The sequence below is a fragment of the Thermobia domestica genome, chromosome 11 (assembly GCF_964235325.1).
Source record: "Thermobia domestica chromosome 11, izTheDome1.hap1.1, whole genome shotgun sequence".
Classification (NCBI taxonomy): Eukaryota; Metazoa; Arthropoda; class Insecta; order Zygentoma; family Lepismatidae; genus Thermobia; species Thermobia domestica.
This window is the reverse complement of record NC_137464.1, coordinates 115,036,578-115,049,780: the sequence shown is the minus strand read 5'-3', so window position 1 is coordinate 115,049,780 and position 13,203 is coordinate 115,036,578. Positions and strand designations below refer to the sequence as shown.

At 35.7% G+C, this 13,203-nt stretch overlaps 1 protein-coding gene across 3 annotated transcripts in view; it reads right to left on the bottom strand.

Annotated features, from left to right (window-relative positions):
• The window catches only part of LOC145664364 (peroxynitrite isomerase THAP4-like), a 39,915-nt gene extending 27,178 nt beyond the window's left edge, over window positions 1–12,737 (bottom strand). Inside the window, exons 1-2 of one of the 3 annotated variants that reach the window (XM_081731004.1) lie at window positions 12,563–12,737; window positions 3,500–3,581 (exon numbers count right to left, since the gene is read on the bottom strand). In XM_081731004.1, the coding sequence (XP_081587130.1) occupies window positions 3,500–3,569 (70 nt within the window). In that variant the 5' untranslated portion in view covers window positions 3,570–3,581; window positions 12,563–12,737. The remainder of the gene's footprint in view (window positions 1–3,499; window positions 3,582–12,562) is intronic. The other 2 variants (XM_081731002.1, XM_081731003.1) reach the window with 2 other exon arrangements.
• Between the last annotated feature and the right edge of the window lie 466 nt (window positions 12,738–13,203).

The following is a 13,203-nucleotide window of genomic DNA, read 5'->3' as shown; positions in this document are numbered from 1 at the left end:
TACTGAAAGCTTTTCACAGTTAGATAGTTTTGAAATTATGAGACCTGTGTAAGAATAGGGGCTTGAATAAGCACCGTGAATATACGTGAAGAGAGCTCGGAACAGCAGTTCATTAAAATGCAAGAGACATAGCCCATTGCATAGGTTTTCCTGTTAGTTCCTCTAATTTTCGAAGAACAACTCCATTCCAACCCGTGTTAGTGTATGTTCCATCACACTCAAGAACCTCAACTTTATCAAAGCCAACTCTGAGTTGGTTCATGATGTATTCGAAAATAGCTGTGGTCTCGTCATGCGCAGAGCCAGAGGATGGTGTCACATGACCAACGTATTGAGAGTTAGGTTCAGCCGCAAGTGATAAATGCTCTTCTCTAACGATGCCTGTGTGTATTTTAGTGTCATCCCTTCGATCATCAAAGTATAGGCTTTTAATGGAATCATCATTTCTAGTACTTTCTTTTAAATTCCGAGCAAGTTTAAGTTTCGCACGCCTTATTTTGTTCCTGTCTACAGTTAAAGCAGATGTTATGTCGGTAGATTTTTGAGAAGTTATGATTCCAGCCTTTGAAGCTGCCTGAAGCACAGTTGCTATATGTACCGCAGCCCTTTCTCTTACATTGTATCTCTGCGCCATCATAACAGTTTCAGTCAAATCTACGAAAGTCGTTCCGAAAGTAATGCTCCTTTTTTATGGAAACTAATGGAGATACATAACTAACAACAATACAGCTATACAGAGCAATATTTCAGCTACAGACTCATTTTTCCACATAGTTCCCAACATTTCTTATGCACTTTTGCCAACGATGAACCAGAGCCTGCATGTCGCGCTTGTAAAAATCGGCATTCCATGGATTGTCTTTTGGATTCCGGCTCGTAGTGATAACACCACATATCATCTCCAGTGACGATGCTATCCAAAAAATTGTCACGTTCATCTTCATATTGGTCCAGCAGGTCCCGAAGGAAAAGGCAAGGACGAAAAAAGCTATCTGATTTGAAAAAAAATCTATATCTGAAATGTCCATGTGGATTGGCCACTTTTGCCAGGTATTACATTTCGTTCCGAAGAAAAAGTAGCAAAACGACCCACCCTAGTGTACACCTTATCTTTCACAAACCGCTACAGAAAGAAGTCACGTGGCGTGTAATCTGGAGACCGTGGCGGCCAGGCAATTGGTCCACCACGACCTATCCACTTATCTGGGAAACGCTAATCAAGAAATTCCCTTATGTCTATCAGGTAGTGTGGCGGGGCGCCATCTTGTTGCCACCATAAGCGGCCATCGTAGTCATCTTCATCTAACTGTGGAACAAGGAAGATCTGGAGCATATCAAGATAAACGATGTTGGTGATGGACTCTTAGGAAAGAAGAATGAATGTCCATACACCTTTGCTCTGGAAACAGCACAAAACACATTCACTTTGGAGCTGTCATGAACCAGCTCCATATGTGCATGTGGATTTTCTGTGCCCCAAATACGACAATTGTGTGTGTTGATTCGGTCGGAAAGGTGAAAAGTTGATTCGTCACTGAATACCAACGCGATCCAACATGGCAACACAGAATTCATGTCGGCTAAGTTTATGCGCTTCACTCAGTGCTTGAACTAAGGACAGTCTGTATGGCTTCATGGACAAACGTCTACGCAATACATGCCAAACAGTGATCTGAGGGATAACAGTTTCTGGTGATGTACGTCGTGTAGATTTTCGAGGAATGTGGACAAATATTTCCCTAACTGCTTCCACCACATCGTCAGTCACGGGTGAGCGCTCTGGAATCTTTGTGTATCACATATCACAACCTGTTTCAACAAATGTCTGGTGCCATTTGTACACTGTTGGTCTGCTGGGTGCTTCCTTGCCGTATTGTGTGCGAAACTTACGCTGTACACTAGTTGCTGACTTCGTTTCTTGAAACCAAAACACGCATTTAGCTCTTTCCATACCAGTGAAAGTCTCCATTTTCAACGACTGACCGGTGGCGCCGCGTGTGGTCAACTCCGCAACTACTCACTACGTGAGTCAAACTTAAAGTGTTCTGTAGTATAATGACATATAAACCACGTCTTTATGTGGTTCCAATAAAGAATTATAACTGATTGAAGTTGTAAACCCTATAAAGAATCACCCTGTATAGCTACCCTTTAGTTTTTACACATATTTAATACAGCTCTCGACTGTCGAAATATTACTGGGTTGCCACTACTTACTCCCAACCCTCGTATTTCCATTTGTTAAGACCGAGATTGTCCGTTGAAATAATTTGGTCAATTTAATTAGGAAGATTTGCGTGAGTCGTTTCAATCACTAATAAATGTTATTACTATGCCGTCAATTTCAATGATGAAGGCTCATCTTGTTCTTAATTTCGTGAGTTAATGAGTGCAGTTCTTCTCTTCATCTTATCTATACTTGACAGCATATCTGGAGAACAGTGGGCATAAATGAAAATATCCCTCAAAGTCCTAACTAGTTGACAAGCTGTTCTTTTACGTGGCAAGTACTCGGACGTTTGGCATTAAAGCCACGTAACCGTATCCTTGAAATAAAAAAGTATAAATTATTTAACTAATAGATATATTAAGAGTCATTATATATATATATATATATATATATATATATATATATATATATATAGCGATAACTTCACAAAAATCATGAAGTGTTTCCGAATGAGCCAATTTTTTTAATATAATATTTTGTTCGCTTGCCACTCTAATTAAAGTTCTGACAATTTTTCTTTCCATCGAAATTATTTCAGGGTAGTATTAAAGTCAGGATTTTACAGATACAAACAGATGCACGTATTCTCAATGTTTGACAAGAGACTTAATTGTCAGTAATAACAACAAGTATTGGAAAAATACAAGTCTACATTCTATAGAATCTGGTAACAGTAAAAGTAGCCATATTATAAAATTGTCGTTTTTGTTTTAATAAATCAGTTTAATGCCGTTCCTAGAGATGTGCCCTTCCATGAAAAGAGATGATTTGCAATAGAACCTCAAAAGGGAGGCAAATTTCAAGTTATAACAGTACTACATAGTACAAATCATAGTATTTCAGACCTGGAGGCAGTAATTCCCAATCTTTTTTGACTGATGACACACTTTACTGAACGCCTGCGACATCGGGCCACATTTGTTTAATTTTTTTCTTAACAACACTATATCATAATAGTGTAAGACTATAAGTTTCTATAAAGCAGTCATTCTATATCGTTCTGAGCATTGTTGTTAACATTGACAGTATTGGCAGTCTGTCTCAAAATTGATTTTAACTTATTATTAAATATTCATAATTTTGAAATTCTCATTGCAATACGGTCGCGATACACCGGTTGGGAGTCACTGCCTAAATGTATATTCTATATCAAATAAAACACGTATGTAATTGAGAAAGAATTTGCTAAGCAATAAAAACAAAAACATAGATAAAATATTCTAAGTAAATGCCAATTCTAAACGACGTACTCCATAACTACTTCAATACCTGGAAGGTGAAGTACACTTGGCTTTAGCCACACAGATTTGTTTAGTATTCCTATTAACGCCATACACATCTATTATATTTCCTGTCAAGAGAAGTAAATAAAAATAAGAATAGATATTATCTTTCTTTCTTATATATATATAAGATTACGTACAAAACGATTGGTTAAAACAAGGAAATTCTAGTCAAGAATAAGAACAAAACTGTAATAAACTCTTACTTTTCTCACAAGACACACTAACTACGAAAATATAAAAGTCGGCGGTAAACAAAAATATATGACAATATTTTTTGTTTTTTTGGGTACAAATGCTACACCACATGAAAAGTCAGGCGTTATACCCTATGTTGAAATTAAACCCATCTTACGACCTTATACCTAAAACTGAAAAGTCCTCTAGATACTGAGCTACCCTGACCAGTCGGAAAATTTGTTGAGTAATTAGCTGATATAATGTCGACAGTTCGCGCCGTTGACTAAGATACTGTTGCGTAATAAAGTCTAGCTAATGTCGCAATCCTTGCTCTTATACTGCTTGCTAATTATTGAAACACTAAACTTTGCATTATATATGACTATAACATAACTCTCCCAAATACGACTCGGTTTTGGCGTAATTATCGACCCAGAGAGAAAACACAAACTTGTTAAAGGCATACAATGTCGTCCTCCCGAAAGTGCTCAGTTTGGAAAAGATTTTCGGCCCAGCCAGAAAATATAGACACTGGCTCACAGCTAACACTAACAGAATGTGTCAGTTTGTTTGGCGAGCGGAGGAAAGGATAACGTTTTTGGTTAAACATACCCGAAACATTTTCTATATATATATATATATATATATACTAGCATCAATTACCTGTTTCACTGGGTTAAATTAAGAAAAAATAGTAATATGTACCGTTAGTCTATCACTTTTTACAGGGTTGGCAAAAACCATGGTTTTTATTGAAAAAAAAAAACAATAACTTTTTCTATGTATTTACATCACATATGAACAGAACTAAGTTTGTTTCGCCTTGGTGTTATTATGCAACAACCAGGTTATGTGGAAGGAATCACATAAGCTTAAAGCGGAATCCAAACGGCTTTTCGGCTTACATCCGAGAAATTGTCCTCCATTTCAATTCGAAACGGAACTAATTGGGCATAAACGCGATACGTCTGCCGACTCACTCACTAAGGACTCCTAAATAAAAATACGGTGGACTGATCTTTACATACTTGTTAATATGATTGTCAAGAGTCATAGAAGGACAAAAAGATAAACAGTTGCAAGTGAAACCATTATCTAGAATTGTATATGGACAATTTCAAAATACTGCAGAGTACAGAAGAACTAATTTAGTCCAAGTTAATTCCTATGACTTTTATTAGTTCAAGTTAAAGAAATATGACGACTTAATTTGCATATCAGTGAGAGAAGTTAATAAAGATACGAATTATTTGAGTCCACTTTGGCTCTGACCCATTTATACATAAATAGATACCAAAAATAGTTCTGATTTAAAAAATGCCTCTCGTGAGATTTGTATGACCCCACCCCTCCCAAAAAAATACGGCATTTCGATGTATTTTATCAATAGTAAACATTATTAAACAAAACAATATTTAGAATTGTCTTCGTTTGCAATTGCATAACAATAATAGCAAACTATAAAAAATCACAAAAGAACATTCCTAAACTTATAAAAAGAACAAAAGTTGCTTTTGTGATATAATCTCTTTGAGTAATGAATGGGGAATTTAGGTCCGAATATAATACGTATAATATACGGGAGTGAAACGTGATAACCCACAAATGTGTGTTCATCAAGATTTTAAGAACACTTACCCTTTACGAACTTTTTCGTTTTTTGGTTTAAACCTGCCAACCCTGCTTTTTTACTATTACTAAAGCGCTCTTTGATATCGCTCATTTTTCGATGATTTTTATAATCCCTCTTCCCTTCCCATGTTGCAGGGCACGGCATCGGAAGTGTTATTGTTCATCTCAGCGACCCCGAAATCTAAATTCGACACTGACATTGGTCATTTCGATCGTTATATATATATATATTTCTCTCCCAAGCGGCGGGGCTTAATTTAATGGAAGAAATCTCAAAATTTGGTAAGCTGAAGAATTGTTTTGAAGGTAAGAATTATTACCAGTATTCCTAACCTGAAAATGTACGAAATCTGTCATAATTTGATAGAACCGTCTACTCGAGTAATGCCAACACTATTGATGATACTAACTATGATCACATTAAAGTTATTATTTCAATTCAAACCTAGCCATTTTTTTTTTTCTTTTTGGAGGGGGATCCCAACAACCCTGATACAGTTACAGATATGAAATTATTACAAGTCCTCTAACCCATGTGATCTTATGCGATATCAAGTTCTCATTTATGCGCCTACCCTCCTTTGCTGACGCGTCTGCTCCCTGCGGATCCCCCTACTTAGTTTCTGCCATGACTCGGTTAGATAGCATTCTTGGGTAAGTCTTTATTTTGGCCACCTCATTCATCTTTTTCGATTCTTCGATTCAGTGATTTGCTCTTTCGGTTCCGGTTTTGAGAATTTACTTGTTCCACTACCTTGATTGCTGGTGTCAAGTCAGGTGATAAGTGATATTGCACTGTTGATTTTTTGTTGTTGTCGTTTTGTTATCTTTGAGCGGGGAATTAGCTCATTGCAGGCCTTTGTTTATCAATCTTAAAATTATGACAATAATCAATCTATACATTTACACAGTACTCCTCTATATAAAAAGTAATCACCAAAATTTACAACTCAGGCAAGACATCCACTCGTATAATACTAGAAGCAGTAAATTCATAAATGTCCCATATCAACGATTGTCCAAATCATTGAACAGTTATGAGACAGTTGGAATAAAACTGTATAACAAGTTGCCTGCATCACTAAAAGATGAACATATAGATAGATTTAAAAGTAAGTTATACAATTGGTTAGTTGCAACGCCCTTTTATTCATTACAGGAGTATTTTAATTGTTCAATAGAAGTGTAACGTATTTTGTAATCTCGTGTTGAGCTTGTATTTAAAATGTATATTGTTATTGTAATTTATTTTGTAATGTCATCTCATCATTAATTTAGTTATATATCATTATTTATTTATACTTACGTGTCAATATTGTACCTCATTTTGACGTTGTCTATTGCTATGTATAGCTTAACGACAATAAAATTCTTTATTATTATTATTATTATAATTATGGATCTGATGTGATGTAATCTTGTGTCATCGTATTCATTCTTTCACATGGTTTGTTGTGCAGGTGGTTCGTTTGTACTCCCTTACAGAGGTCACGTCAAATACCACAGAGGTTCCTTTCGATGAGCAAGTGATACGTAATTTAAATTTTTATCGGTTATCTACGTTAGGGTGCGAAAGTGATATTGAAGCTTATACAGAGTGTTTCAAAACAACACCGACGTTTGGGAGGTGATTCCTGACAACCAAGATAAGACAAAAAGTATAGACCAAATTGGGTGCACAAATGCTTTCTTTCGGAGTTATAGGCTGCCGAAAATATGAAAAAAATAACTTTAAAGGTCCATATCTCCGAAATTATAGAAATATATGCCCTCCAAATATACATGTTTCGGAATCCTAAGGTATTCACGCACCAATTTTTATAAAGGGTGTTTGGCATTTAATGTAAAGTACTCACAACTACTTCCACAAAAATTGTTACAGGAGTACCGCAGGATTCTGAAGCTTGGACGTTTGAATAGGGCACATACTAGTTCCTAAGTGAAATCTTGACCCGACTATGCTAGGCCCCATAGTTTTGGAGCTATGGGCCTTTAAAGTTCACTTTTTCATGTTTTCGGCAGCCTATAACTCTGAAAGGAAGCATTTGTGCACCCAGGTTGGTCTATACTTTTTGTCTCATCTTAGTGTCAGGAATCACCTCCCAAACGTTGTCGGTGTTGTTTTGAAACACTCTGTAGATTCTGCTTTAATGTCGGATTGTTGGACCTTAAGAAAAATTGCAGTATATGTGGAAAACAGCAAAAGCTATTCAGTACAGTTCGACATGATCGATTAAAAGTCAGAAAGGATGATGTTGCAATTTGGATATTATTTATGGAATAGGAAATTTTGTTCCGGTTACACCATTGTGCAAAAGTATTTTTTATTCATGAAGCATTCAGATGAATTGTATATACCCCATTGCAATACCAGGTATTTATTTTTAATCATGTTTTACTCAGTTGTAAAATATTTATTTGGTTTTGTTTGCTGACATGTTTCTTTTCAAGTAGTTCTGTAAAGTTTTCACTGTACGTTACTTTTTTTTATTTCTTATAGGGGGTTAGGGGGCTTGCCCCCTCATGCATTAAATGTTTTTTTCTTTATGAAAATGTGGTGGTTCCTGCCATAGCTTCATCTATTACTTAACACCTAATGAACTTCAAGTTTTGTTACACTTAGAACTGATACAATAGGAAGTTCGCTTAGTTAGTTATATATGTATCGATATTTGAAAGATGGATTGTTGTAAATAATAGTAGAATCATTACAGTCGGAACCACCATGATTTCTAACCGATTCGATTCGTAATGAACTGGTTCCTGGTGGTATTTAACAAACTGTTCCGAGGAACCGGTTCGTTACGAATCTGTTCATTGAATGAAATGGCTTTTTTACCGCATTATGTTCGGATGCGTAAAAACAAAGTTCTCGTAAAGTGAATCTGCACTCATGAATATAACTCGTACCTTGAGAAACTATGAGTGAATTCCGTGATGGAATAATTGCATATAAGAAATAGCATGTGATCATTTCCAGGGCAAATCAGTTTCCAGGGTGTCTACTAAAATTCCAAAATGAAATTTCGTGACTTTTTCTTTACCAAATCATAAAATCTCGTAACACTGTCAAGAGTGAATTTGGGTGCGAATTAGGTCGAATTTTCATCCATGCGATAGAAGCGTGGATGGCTTCCGATTTGATAGCGTCTAAAGCGGACCATAGACATTTTTGGTGGTGAATTTTGTCGTTTTATAGAACAAAATTTTCCAACCTGTACTTACATTTGTACAGATAAAAAAAATCGTGACCCAAAAGCTAAATTTCGTGGCTTTTTCTTGATTTTCATGACAGTTTTCTGATTTCGTGACTTTTCCGTGACTTTCATGACCGATAGACACCCTGGTTTCCACCCATATCATCAATATGTACGTAATTATTTGGGAATGAGCCAGGGCAATAACATTCCAGGACGTCTTAGGGAAATATTGAAAACAAGAAATGTGCAAGAAAATGGCATTTTTTAGGTAGACTGTCCATTCTTAATCTCAACTAATATTTCTTCGAAAGGTAAACGCACCTGAATTCGACAAACCTGTGCTTAAATGCTGTGAAAGAAGCTTAAGACGTCATCCCTGCAATTATGCATAGAAGTGGCAACACTATGAGAGCGCGCTTTCTCGTGTCAAATGGAGGGGATTACATAAATGCAGAATTCGTAGGGGGAAACCGAAATACTTGTAAGTTCACCTACCTTTGTGTTGTTCAAGAGATTTTGGGAGAAGAAGTAATCAAAGTGATGGGATTGAAAAGCATTGATAATAGTAAAAAGGAATTTGTTGTAAATGAAAAAAAATTCGTTTATTACAGAGTAGAGATGCAAGGGCTCCAAAAAAACCCGGCTTTTTTGAAAAAAAAAACTCGTTTTTTTCTGCATCGCTTTTTTGCTTGGGAAATTTTGGGCTTTTTTCAAAATTTTCCTTTAAATTGATAAAGCAGACTTCGTTTCGCTTCTCTACAGCACAAAAACTCATTTAATTAGTGGTTGATGCAGGTAATAATATAAAACCTAAAATAAACTATGAATTTCGAAAAGATTTTTTTTAAATTCTTAACAAATTTACATCATGAATTCCTAAGGATTAACCAATAGATGTAATAATTTTTTAACCTCTTATACACAAAAGTAAGTACCGGTACTTTTATTTAAAAAAATGATACACAAATAACTAGCAAAATTGTATGTAGTATTTTTCTTCAAAATATCACACACCCTCTTTTTGAAACAAAATAAAATTAAACATGAGAGAAATACATTTATATGATAATCTTACAGGTTGCACATCAAGAGCTTGGTTTCGGATCGTTCTGCACATTCTTGAAACTTTTAAGTAATAACTTGCATATACATTGTATGGATATTTCGAACAAATTTTTCATTCATTGACAGGGCTGGCTGGTTTAAACCAGCTGGTTTATTAAAAAACTGGTTTAAAAAAAAAAAAAAAAACGAAAAATGCTTTAAATCGTGTGAACTTAATGGTGACGTTTCCACATATCAAACCATACGCATTGCGTTTATCTACTTTTTACCTTTTAATCAAGGGGTCGCGTGTTCAATTCTCGGTCGAACCGCAACCCATCTTTCAAGTGTAAACCAAGTAGCGATTCGAGGTGTGCCTTTAAGCGAAAGTCTTCTCCGTGATAACCTTGGTATTTCATAAGGATGTTAAGCCTAAACATACGAAACGAAAGCAAATTAAATATTTCTACTTGAATGAATGCCTATTGTTTTATAAAAAAGGCAAGTTTGCCTCTTCTTGATAGAAATTGGCAAAATTTATCAACTGCCTATGTAGCTTCCAACATCAACTTGGATTTGACTTTGTTTTAATTTTATTGAATGATTTCTATATACCAAATTTGTAATTTAATACCCCAGTAATGATTATGATATGTTGACCTTAAAATTTTACATACAAACACATTTAAAGTAATAACAGGATTCCAATGGCTAAGGCGGGAGTTTCCCAATTTATATATAATTCTACTTGTGTAACTGTTTATCTTTTTGTCCTTTTGAAATGACTCTTGACAATTATATTAACAAGTACGCCTGTGTAAAGATCAGTACAACGTATTTTTATCAGGAGTCCTTCGTGAGTGAGTCGGCAATCGCATTTGTGACCAATTAGCCCCGGTTTCGTGTCCAAATGGACAATTTCTCTTGGATGTAAGTCGAGAAGCAGTTTTGATTCCGCTTTAAGCTTATGTGACCTCTTCCAGCATAACCTTGTTGTTGCATAATAACACCAAGGCTAAACAAACTAAGTTCTGTCCATATCTAATATAAATACATAGAGTAAATTATTTAAACCAAAAAGACCGGGTTTAAACCAAAAAACCGGGTTTTTTGGTTATTTCGATAAAAACCATGGTTTCTGCAAACCCTGTTCATTGATCACATACGTAATAATCTGTTACCACCTATTAGGTGCTTCGGATCTGCAAAATCGGTAAAATTACGAATTCTATAATGCACTGACTGTTCCTTAAGCTTGTTTAGAATTGGCCAAGTACCGAATTATCTGTTGATGGATAATATGCGTAATAGACCGTTCATCTTATCGTGTTGTTTCCTAGGCTTATAACCACCATCACAGTTTACCCAGTCCTAAAGGTTTCTGAATTTTTAACGACAGGAATTCAACTTTTTTTTAAAAAAAAACTATGAAATACATTTAAGAAGAGTGAAAAGAATCAATCACTGTTTCAATTTACAAGAAAGGCGACAAAACTTACTGTAATAATTAGCGAGGCATTTCTCTTAATATTATATTAACAAGATTGACTCCATACGCAGATGAAATTATTGGAGATTATCAGTGTGGATTTAGGGAAATCGATTAACTATCGACCAGATAATTACTATGAGATAAATACTCGAAAAGAAATGGAAATATATTACCCAGTACATCAGCTGTTTATTGATTTTAAAAAGGTTTACGATTCGGATAGAAGGGAACTATTATACAATTCTTACAGAATTCGGAATACCGGAAAAGCTAGTTAGATTAATTAAAATGTGTTTAAATGAATCCCAGAGTGAAGTCCAAGTAGAAAAATTCTTGCCCATGAGTTTCAACGTCGAGAATGGTCTGAAACAAGGAGATGCGTTATCGCCATTATTATTCAGCATTGTTCCGGAGTACGCTATAAGGAAAATTACAGATAGCAACCAGGCCCTAGAGCTGAATGGTATTTACCAGGCTATGGGATATGCTGATGATGTAAATTTAATAGGGAATGATAGGAGAACAAAAGAAAGAAATGCATAGGCCTTACTAAACGCTTGCAGCGACATTGGTTTAGAAGTAAATGCAGAGAAAACTAAATACATGGAAGTTCACCGGGACCGTAATACGGCAAATTGTGGATGCATTAAAATATCAAATAATACTTTCGACAAAGTGGATACTTTCAAATATCTAGGATCAACATTACCAGACCAAAATCATATCCACAAAGAAATTAAATGTCGACTGAAACCAGGAAATTCATGTTATTATTCAGTTCAAAATATTTTCTCGTCGCGAATTCTGTCGAGGAATTTAAAGCTTAAAATATATAAAACGATAATCATGTCTGTTGTTGTGTATGGTTGTGAAACATGGTCGTTTGCGATGAGGGAAGAACGCAGACTGAAAGTATTTGAAAATGAAATCCTGAGACGAATATTCGGACACAAGAGGAAGTGTATTTCTGCACAGTGTAAAGAAGCTGTATCTTATGTTTACAAGTGGAGCGTTACTAGTATGAAACCAGGACAAGTGCTATTGAAATTCGAATCTTTGCCAAAACCACTTCTTTTCACTATCCTCGCTTACGCGTATACCCACCATCGCTGACGCACGTGTTCCCTTCGGACGCCCCCTTCCTAGGGTCCACCAGCTTCGACCTGTGATAACTCGTTTAGATAGCATTCGTGCTTTTTAGTGGCTATCTAGCACAGATTAGTGTGTGTTTTTGCACTGTAATTCTTATGCCATACATCCGGAAGCCATATTTATAAGCAAATCGAAGAAGAATTGTGATTTTTCAGTAAGTGCTTCTGGTGGTTCCCTTGAATTTTATCTACGCCAAGTGAGACATTTTCATGTCGCCCAGTGCAAATCTTTTATATGACATTAAGAAAGAAACTTGTGAAACAATTATAATTTTTCAACAATTACTTTAAGTGGTGCGCCAAAAGTAAACCTGCACGAAAAATATCATAAAGAGAAACGACTGACATACTTTCGTTCATTTCTTGGATACTGAAGTTCAAAGTGACTTGCTAATGTGTATAAAGAATGACTCTTAAAAAACTTCTTAATATGACCTGAGGCTTGTCTTCAGCTTAATGGTGGAAATAAGCACAAAACTTCTTAAACTTTGCGCTGATTTTCTTCTTCTTCTTCTTCAACTCTAAATCCTTTTTTTACGGCCGCAGCCTTTCGTGCTAGGTCGGTAACATAACTGAAATTGTATATGACAATTAATTATTTTGAAAATAGTAATTGATTACAAATGTGCCGTTAAACTGTAAAAGGAAGAAAAAAGTGGTTGGTACAGATGAACCGAATTGCTTGATTTTAAATAATGATGTTAAGCAAGGTGACCAGACGTCCCGTTTTAGCCGGGACAGTCCCTTTTTTCAACCGTTGTCTCGTTTTTATCTGATTCTCAAACGGGACGCCTAAATGTCCCGTTTTTAAGCAAAAATGGCCCAGGTGTCCCGTAATTATTATTCAAAATATAAATGGTCAATGCAAATTCTACACTCTTCCGTACCAACACACATTGGGCAGATTGAGCCGCGTCTGGAACTTCTGAATGTTCAAATGAGAATTGAGTGTTCTGTGGTTCAAGTGGGAATTGAGTTCGATTTCTGAGTG